At 43.9% G+C, this 10,051-nt stretch overlaps 1 protein-coding gene across 1 annotated transcript; it reads left to right on the forward strand.

The window, feature by feature from the left end:
• The first annotated feature begins 2,932 nt into the window (after positions 1-2,932).
• mlh1 (mutL homolog 1, colon cancer, nonpolyposis type 2 (E. coli)) lies at positions 2,933-9,756 on the forward strand. Its single transcript, XM_041948206.1, has 19 exons — positions 2,933-3,187; positions 3,445-3,535; positions 4,025-4,123; positions 4,238-4,311; positions 5,243-5,315; positions 5,405-5,496; positions 5,593-5,635; positions 5,807-5,895; positions 6,013-6,125; positions 6,229-6,322; positions 6,407-6,560; positions 6,785-7,113; positions 8,141-8,277; positions 8,464-8,572; positions 8,653-8,716; positions 8,795-8,959; positions 9,115-9,207; positions 9,295-9,405; positions 9,503-9,756. Exons 1-19 carry the CDS (start codon positions 3,081-3,083, stop codon positions 9,656-9,658), a joined length of 2,193 nt encoding a protein of 730 aa, XP_041804140.1. The 5' UTR covers positions 2,933-3,080; the 3' UTR covers positions 9,659-9,756.
• The last annotated feature ends 295 nt before the right edge of the window (positions 9,757-10,051 follow it).

The raw sequence follows: 10,051 nt of genomic DNA on the forward strand, positions 1-10,051 counted from the left end.
AGAAAGAAGTGACACAGCTGAATGAGCAAATCGCTGAATAAAACAACTGTACATGTGGATTTATCACATTTGTGCCTCTTGTTTGTCGGTTCCAAGGTGACTTCCTTTCATACTTCCAGTGACCTTTCAGGTTGTGTTGCTTGCTTTTGTCTTTCTGTGGTTAGCTGAAGTTGTGTTGGCAGGGGCTCAAAGAGCAGCACAACAAGCTGCTGAGCTACTAAACCGTGCCAAGTTAGCTCTCGGGGCTGCCTGGCGTAGGCTTGTACTTCTGCATAAAATGTGGTATAGGTTACACAGTAAAACCCAGTTTTATAGCTAGTTCAGACGCTCTTCCTGGAATGTGGTGGGATTGGACTGCTGCATTTAATCCACACTGGGCTGTAGCTGGCCTTGTGTGGTGGAGTCTTCTAATCAAGCTCCAAGACCTCTCCGCTGCAGAGAAATAAAGACATGGAGCCTGAACACTGGCAGTAGCTTTCTAAAGAGCAATCAAATTAGAGAGTATTATGACAGCACCTTTACTTTTTGTACTCACAATTTCCTTATATCTACCAATCTGACTGTGGAATCAAATCAGTTCTCTATGGTTCTCTCAGATATGCATAATAAATATCTTTCTTTTCTGTTTCACATATAAATCCAACTCAAATATCAAATTGAAAATTGGGGTTTGAGTTTTAAATATAGACTGTAAGAAACTCAACCCAGATTTAGTTTTCACCACCTGTCCTGAGTTAATTTGCCTTGTTAATGTTGACGTTTGAGGATAGTGTGATCCTCTGATGACTCTCATTAAGCCAGAACTAAGTTCAGGTTGGACTGCATTGAGAAGCCCGACCATGACGTCCAAACAGCGACACTCCCTGGACAGCCTACTCGCAGCATTTCATTCTGTTGAGGTCATTGTGCCTGAGGCCAAAGTTTAGCAGCCTAGCAACATAGGTTTTGCAACTACTGTAACAATCACAGAGGAAGTGTAGTGCAGGTTAGTTTTCATTTTAAAAAACATCATCACAAAAGATCTTTGAGAACTTTTGGACCACCACAGTTCTGCTGATAGAAAAGCTCCCCCAAAAGACATGTGGCTCTCTGAGGAATGCAGCACAAAAGTGGTCTGGCCAACTATGTGCACAGTTGAAGATTATAGTGAATCCCAAATAAGTGAGTGTGTTGTGGAAGACAATGTAGAAAAACTGCATAACCACTGAATAACATCTAGTTTTTCATGTTAAAAAATTAAAATTTTGTAGTCATTTTTTTCTGCCCATACTAACATAACACAGTAAACGCTGTGAGATTTGCAGTGTTATGTGGGTTAAATTTTCTGGTAGGAGTGGATTCATTCGTGTATAGATTAATGGACTTGGAATTTGAACTTTTCATTGTGTTAATGTTATAAATTAAATTCTTCAATAGCTCACAGTTGAAAGAGGCAGTAAAACATTGATAACACCTGGACTGGACAGTTTCGTAACTATTGGCAGACATAGTTGTTCAAACAAGTATTGATCTGTAATTGATTCTGTCCTCTAATCCTTTTTGCAGACCAAGCAAGAGGCTTTCCCCACACCCGACTTCATCTTACTACTGTGCATTATGGCCTAAGAAGCCACTTTAAAGTCATACATTGTACAGCTGGACATATCAGAGACACACTTACCAGTGTATCAGTGGATTACCAGCAGTAAGAGATAGGACAGAAACATAAAAATAGCTCATTAAAAATAGTTCGTTTGTTTATTATTCTACCACACAAATTGCAAGAGGGGGGCCAGAGTCGCCTCCACCTCCTGAGGAGACTGAGGTCCATTGGAGTGTGCAGACCCCTGCTCAGGACTTTTTATGACTCTGTGGTAGCCTCTGCTATCCGGCCCGGGACAGGAAGAGACTAAACAAGCTGGTCAGGAGAGCCAGCTCTGTCCTGGGCTGCCCACTGGACTCTGTGGAGGAGGTGGGTGAGAGAAGGCTGTTGGCCAAGCTCTCAGCCATCATGGACAACAGCTCTCACCCACTGCACCGGACCGTAGAGGAGCTGAGCAGCTCCTTCAGTGGCCGACTGAGACACCCCCAATGCAGGATGCGCTACCACATGTCATTCATTCCCACCGCTGTCAGACTGTACAACTCCAATGTATAGATTTTATGTGCAATAACCTCTGTTATTTTCTGATTACAAACATCCAAACATCCAAATCTGCTACTGCTCTTTTTGTGGTTTGCACAGTTGTAGTTTATTGCTCCGTTTGCTCTTATTTGCACCTTTATGCTGTTTGCAGCCCCCCCCCCCCCCCCCCCCTTGTGTGTTCTGAAGAGCTTCTGTAAGAGTCTCCATTGTGAGATTAATAAAGTTTTATCTAATCTAATCTAATCTAATCTAATATGATATATTATGTGAACAGAAACGTGTGTACAGTACATAGAACATATTGATAGAAATTACCCTTTATTCTCTTTTCCGTTAGGAATAAGAGAGGGTGTGGTATAATGTGGAAAGATAGTGTAATCATGTCTCAAATAAAAAAATAACATTTGTAGGCCAGTGTTAGGGGGCGCTGGACAAATTTTAAAGCGACCATGTACCAAAATATTCACCAGAGAAGAAGACTTTCAGCGAATGACGTCCTCCCTTCTGCAGGACGCAGACCCCGCCTCCCTCATTTTCTCCCCGCGCGGAATCATCAAAGATTGTGTATCGTTGAGATGAATCGCGTTGTGACAAAAATGGAGGCTAAAACAACATTATTTTTATCAACAGTCACGCAGTGAAAATGAGAAATTTCGTGTTTTCAGCTTTTTTGTGCGGATGTAAAGCAAGTGAACTTTGTCAATAACGCCCATACAGCTGGCGTATGGAAATATGAGCGAATGACATGATGACTTTAGCTGTGCTGACAGTTGGAGGCGGAGTGAGACGCCTCAATGTTATTTTTTTACGTCTTTAGTCCCACACGTTCTGTTTCTTGTACAGGTCGTGATGCTACATTAGCCTAAATATATACCCTTTTATCCTTATATATGCGTCCTCACGGCTATTATTAGCTGTTTAACCGCCCTGTAGCTAAGTCAGCAGCGCTGTAAACATGGCAGGAGTTATCCGGAGGCTCGACGAGACCGTTGTCAACCGCATTGCTGCAGGAGAAGTTATCCAGCGTCCTGCCAACGCCGTCAAAGAAATGATTGAAAACTGGTAACTGAGCAGCTACACGATACGGTTCACGTTGGTAACGTGAGCTAATTTTGGCGTTTTCACTTGTGGCTTCAAAAACTAGCAGTGGGACAAGTGAAAGTGACTGCGGCAGGAGCCACGTTGTTTGTGGCGAAGCCGCTTATCAACACCTGTAATTTAGTCACAGTCCTGTGATACTGCGCGCTGCCTGGGTAGCTCCAGCTAAACATGTAATACGACTGTATTGTAACTGTTACTTGTATTTTAAAATGTTACAGTTTGGATGCCAAGTCCACCAACATTCAGGTGACAGTGAAAGACGGCGGGCTGAAGCTCCTGCAGATTCAGGACAACGGCACTGGCATCAGGGTGGGTGACAGGGGCGTCCACAGGTGGCGCAGGGGCCAACCTGAGAAAGTGTCTTTCAAATAAAAACTCCTGCCAGGAAGCTTAGATATGATAGAATGGAGGTGGGAGGAGGTTTAGGTTGGACAGAGTTTTGTGTTGGTTTTCCTCTGCCAGAGGGTGTATGTGCACACCGCTGGTGTGTGTGTGTACACACACACACACACACACACACATATATATATATATAAGCATTACACACAGTGAAAAAAGTCAAAATGTGTGAAATAGGACTATAAAGAACAAACTATATATAATATCAATATCAAAATAGCAAGCAGTAAAAATTATATACATAATAATAAAATATAAAAAGTAGCTTACAGTAGTGATAAGAAGTACAAAAAGAGATTTTTTTAAGATGTTATTGTACAGTGGTAGGTAGGACTGTGTCACTGTCTTTTAGTTCTGTAGTTTTCTTTGACGAAGCCGTCTGTTTTGTTTCGTCCGCAGAAAGAAGATATGGAAATCGTTTGTGAAAGGTTTACCACCAGCAAACTTCAGACTTTTGAGGACCTCTCAGCTATTGCCACCTATGGATTTAGAGGAGAGGTGAGCAGCGCTGCTAACTCTGAGCTCCGGAGCAGCATCAGCCTCTAGGCTATTGAAAAAGTCGACATGTATTTAGTCGGCCGTCACATTCGTCGTCTGTGTTCTTGTTCGCAGGCCCTTGCTAGTGTAAGCCATGTTGCACATGTGACCATAACAACTAAGACGGCTGATGCCAAGTGCGCCTACAGGTATGCTAACGTTATAAACCACGGTTCCCTCATCAACTTCTCCTCTTGCCTCTTTGATTGCACTTACATTATAATAGAGAGAAAGTAAGATAAGATTTACTTTTATTGTCCCCATGGGGAAATTTTTCCTGGACTCCGTCCAGCTGCAGTCTACAGATGTAAATAGAAAAGAGAGAACCATACAAAAAAGTACAGCAGCGACATACTTCACAGAAGTAAATATATATCTATATGTATATAAACAAGTACCGGTATATTAAAAATATATAAATACACACACGTATATATATATATATATACAAACATATGTATATACATACATACACACCCATATACAAGAGAGATATAAACAGATTACCGTATATTATATACTGATAGGAATTTATTGCACCATGTATCTTATTGCACTAAGAGGTACTGTTGGTTGCTTAGCAGTCTGATGGATGTTGGCAGGAATGAGTTTTTATAGCGGTTTAGCCTGGTTCTGGGGACGCTGAGTCTCCTGCCGGAAGGTAGGAGCTGGAACTCATGGTGTAAAATGTGAGTCGGGTCAGACACAATTTTCTGTGCCAGTCTGGTGACGGACTGCTCATAAAGCAACTAGAGGGGAGGATGATTCCTGACCCCTATAATCTTCATGGCGGTCTACACCAGACTGGCAATCTGTGACCTCGACTGCACAGTCAGGTTGCCGTACCAGACCGCAATGCCGTATCTGATGATACTTTCCAGTGCAGCCCGGTACAAGAGCAACATGATCCTCTGCTCCACTCTATAGACACTTAGTCTGCGTAGAAAGTAGAGACGCTGTTGGTTTTTGGAGCAGAGGCTTCCAACATGTACCTTCCAGCTGAGTGTGCTGTCAATGTGGTAGTAACCAGAGTGGCAGAGCTCTTGTGATGAATGGATTGTCTTACTGTGTATTGTGCAGAGCCAGCTACAGCGATGGCAAACTAAAAGGCCCTCCCAAACCATGTGCTGGCAACCAGGGAACACAGATTCTTGTGAGTTTGTGGAGCACATCAACTATTACAGAGTGGAGTCTGTTGTCGGATGTTTAGAACCTACAACACTTTGCCCTCCTTGTGTGCAGGTGGAGGACCTCTTCTATAATGTGTCCACCAGGAGGAAAGCCTTAAAGAGCCCCAGTGATGAGTACTCCAGGATTGTAGATGTGGTCAGCAGGTCTGTCATCTTTGCTCCTTGTGTCTGGTGATTCCTGCTCTTTTACTGAACATCACTGCGTTTGGATAACTCACACATTAACATGTTATTTTGAAGGTACGCCATACACAATTCAGGAAAAAGTTTTTCGGTCAAAAAGGTGAGATGTGATTTCTTTTTCTTTTGTAAACACCTGGCAAAAATGAGTCACTGTATTACTACATTTGTCTGTAGGCTTCTCTTGTGTGTGTTTGTCTGTGAGTGCACTGAGGAAAACCTCAGAATAGGCTACAATGAATTTTTCAGGATGACATATGGTCTGTTTTTCCAGCAAGGAGAGACTGTGGCAGATGTGAGGACTCTCCCCAACGCATCTGTAGTGGATAATATTCGAGGAGTGTTTGGCAATGCAGTCAGCAGGTATGAGTCAACCAAGAAAGAAAAAAATAATGCTTTGATGTTCTCTGTGCTTATGTGACCTGTTGACCATGTCACCTCAACGCTGACTGCATGACTGGTTCTGTGGCATGTTCTTAGGGAGCTGATTGAAGTCGGCTGTGAGGATCAGAAGCTGGCTTATAAGATGAAAGGCTACATCTCTAACGCAAATTACTCCGTCAAGAAATGCATCCTGATCCTCTTCATCAACCGTACGTATCGTGGAAAAGCCACCGGAAACGTAGCTCGCTGGTGAAGATAATTTCATCTTATCAGTGCTTTGCTAAATGGAACATTTTATCTGTGACGCCTCAGATCGTCTGGTGGAGTCAAGTGCTGTGAAGAAAGCAATCGAGACAGTTTATGCTGCGTACCTCCCCAAGAACACGCACCCTTTTCTATACCTCAGGTAACTTATTGTCCCTTTGTCTGTTTTCTACTAATTTTGTTGTGGTTAAATTTTATGTTCATTGGTGTTTTCTAATCACCACAGCTTAGAGATCGCACCGCAGAATGTAGACGTCAATGTCCACCCCACAAAACACGAGGTGCATTTCTTGCACGAAGACAGTGTGATCGAGAGCATCCAGAAGCACATCGAGAGCAAACTTCTCGGCTCCAATTCGTCACGCACATATTTCACTCAGGTATGATGTGACTGTGTCAGTATCTCTGTGAATATGCTGGCATTGTCACATTGGTAATTAATCGATCTCCATATCATAACATGGTAACATGTTTGTAGTAAACATCCATTCCTAGAGATTGTCTGTCATTTTTACAATTTGTCCATTTGTGTTTTTTTTTTTTTGCCTCGGAGGTACAAGAAATGACACGTTGTGATGACGCATGACACTGTGTGTTTGTGCAGACGTTGCTGCCAGGGCTGTCAGTCTCAGGTTGTAGTGAGGTCAAGTCCTCCAGCGCTGCAGCAGAGTCCGGCGAGCGAGTCTACACACATCAGATGGTGAGGACCGACTGTCGTGCGCAGAAGCTGGACGCCTTCCTCCTGCCAAAAGAGAAGCCGCCTCCCGATCCTGAACCAGCTGACCCCAGCGGCAGGGAAGCTGCGACTAAAACCGCCCAGCCTGACAGTGTAGAGGTGGATGAGACGGATGATGCGGACATGCTGGAGGCCCTGGCTGAGCTGGAAGCAGAGGTGCCAAGAGGCGGCGAAGATGACGCTAATGTTGTTCAAAGGTGAGCGACTTCCTTTAAATAAATGAATCATGCCAGCACTACACTGGGCGTAATAAAAACAGAATCAACCGTAAAATGTGGAGTATGGTGGAATTGCCCCTGGATTTCATTGGGCCCTGTGGGTGGGTGAGTCAGTCAGTCAGTACCATCATGGCTCGTCTGAACAGATCAGGACACGTCTCAAACATTTGATTGATCCTGTAACATTAGCAAATCTGAACATTAGCTGGCAGCAGATGAGTTGAGTAAGAGAGCAGGAAGAAGAATGCAAAAGTAAGCAGGTATCATCACAGCGAATTACATAATCCTCCTCTGGGCCAATCAGAAGCAAATGCCACCTTGTGTTTCCTTGGTACTGACCTTTAATGAGTTTGCATGTTCTAGTAATACAGTTAAATAGTTTGTATAGTTGAAAGATTTGAGGGCTTGCATGCACTTGAAAAACTAATCTGTTTTTAAAGCTCCACCTACCGGGATTTATTTTTGAAAGGCATTGCTCACATTGATGAACCAACACAAAATTACACAGCAGCACCTTAAGACCCTGATATTACTCTCAGTAGTTGGTAGAAACCAAAAACAGCTAAAGAGAGGGGGAGTGTTGGAGTGACAGTCATCAGATGACCGGAAACAATACTCCAACAGAATGCTGATGTTCCTCTGTGTATGCTGGATGTGTAAATTGGTAATGTTTTGCAATCTTAGTCACTGCAACTTTATAAACTGATCAGATGGCAGGGTTACAGTCATCAAACTGTGGCTTTGCTCTGCCCCCATGTGGCTGAAAAAGTAACTCACGCAGCCGTAACTTGCCAAGTTCATGTTGCTTTTCTTATTGCTAGACAAAAAGTCAAATCTGTCACCCACTGAGCGTGTGATAAAATGTGTAAACATTTTTTAGAGCCCGTTAAGTCTAACAGTGTGTCCACTCTGAGCCGGCGTGAGTTGTCTGGAGGATGCAAGTGTTACACAGACTGTAGTGTATGCTGGAGGTGTGACAGCAGTGTGTTTGGTCACTGTGAGCCAGGAAGCGACCCAGGAAGGAGCAGCAGCAGGAGGAAAAAGACGAGGGCGACACGGCTGCAGCCACGCCGAAGAGACGAGTCATAAAACTGAACAGCGTCAAAGAGCTCAGAGCTGAGATCACCGAGAACACACACACAGGTAAAGAAAACGTAGTTTTTCATGAGAAACACCACTGACACACCCTTTTTTTCCCTCTCACACACTACTAAATTTTCCAGTAATTGTACTTTACAGGCCACAACTCATCTCCATAGCTCGTTTAAAGCAACTTCCTCTGGTACCACTTCATGTTCATGCATCCACTTATGCACATATTTTCTCCAGGTCTTCAAGAAATGCTGCAGAACCACTCGTTTGTGGGCTGCGTCAACCCCCAGTGGACTCTGATCCAACATCACACCAAACTGTACCTGCTCAACACCACCAACCTCAGGTCAGATCCGCAGGAGACACACACCAGCTGCTTTCAACCTGCCGCTTCCTGTCTCATGTCACTCTTTGTCTCTGTTACAGCCAGGAGCTTTTCTACCAAATACTCATCTACGACTTTGGGAACTGCGGCGTACTAAGACTATCCGTAAGTGAAGTCGAGATTGTAAATGATTAGAACATACTGTACAGGTTGTGATTTTCATTGTTGATCATGGGAATTCAGACACCAGCTCCACTTTATGACCTGGCCATGCTGGCTCTGGACTCGGAGGGGAGCGGCTGGACAGAGGAGGATGGTCCTAAAGAAGGCCTGGCTCAGTACATAGTGGACTTCCTGAAGAAGAAGGCTGAGATGCTGGAGGACTACTTCTCTATGGAGATAGACCAGGTCGGTTGGAACAGGGTGGTGTATGTCTGCATGTCAGTTAAATCTTTATAAACCCTAAAATCTGAGGTTTCATTTTTGCTGCTGGTGTTTTTCCTCTTGTTTTAGTAAAACATGAGTTTGTTATCACTCATGCTGTAAAACTTTGTGCATTGTAGGAAGGAAATCTAACAGGGCTGCCGTTACTGCTTGACAAGTACACTCCTGTCATGGAGGGCCTCCCCTTGTTCATCCTGCGCCTGGCCACTGAGGTGAGCTTCTGCTAGGTCTCTCATTTATTACGGGATTCTGGAAACACAAACTGCATTTAAAGGCTTCTGCTTGATGGTGTTGTGCAGGTGAACTGGGACAGCGAGAAGGAATGCTTCAGAGACTTCAGTAGGGAGTGCAGCATGTTCTACTCTATCAGGAAGCAGTACATCCTGGAGGCTGAGTCCGGAGAGGAGCAGGTACGAAGAACACCAGACTCACGTTTTGACTTCCTTTGCAATACCATTAACGACAAAGACCTGACCTGACAAGTGTGATGTGTATCGCTTGTTTCAGGATACCGAGGTGAACTCGTGGCGTTGGAAAGTTGAGCACATCATCTTCAAAGCTTTCCGCACCCTTTTCAGTCCCCCGAAGAACTTCAGTGAGGACGGTACTGTGCTGCAGATCGCCAACTTACCTGATCTCTATAAAGTGTTTGAGAGGTGCTAAATGTGATCGTAAAGTCTGAAGAACGAATCAGCCTCATGTGCTGCTCTTTTATACTTGATGTAACCTGTAAATAAATGTAAATAAATACTTTGTATGAGACTTCAGATGGTTCGTCTTTGAATGAAAAACCATATTCCATGATGTATGAAAGGGTGTCTATGACAGGAAATCCTTGTTCTGAATAGCCTATTTAAACGTGCCAAGCGTTCACATAGTTTTCTAAAAGTAAGACTCGGGACATGCGGCCAGGAAAAATAGAATCGGGTCATGAAGCCCAGAACGATACCTAAAATGTGCCAACACATGGGTTGACTTTTATTACAGCCTGTCAGACAGAGACACGTGCAGTGTGGAGGGATCAGAGCTCAGCGTGAAGGAAATTAACACCACCAC

Source organism: Chelmon rostratus, chromosome 11 (assembly GCF_017976325.1).
Source record: "Chelmon rostratus isolate fCheRos1 chromosome 11, fCheRos1.pri, whole genome shotgun sequence".
Lineage (NCBI taxonomy): Eukaryota > Metazoa > Chordata > Actinopteri > Chaetodontiformes > Chaetodontidae > Chelmon > Chelmon rostratus.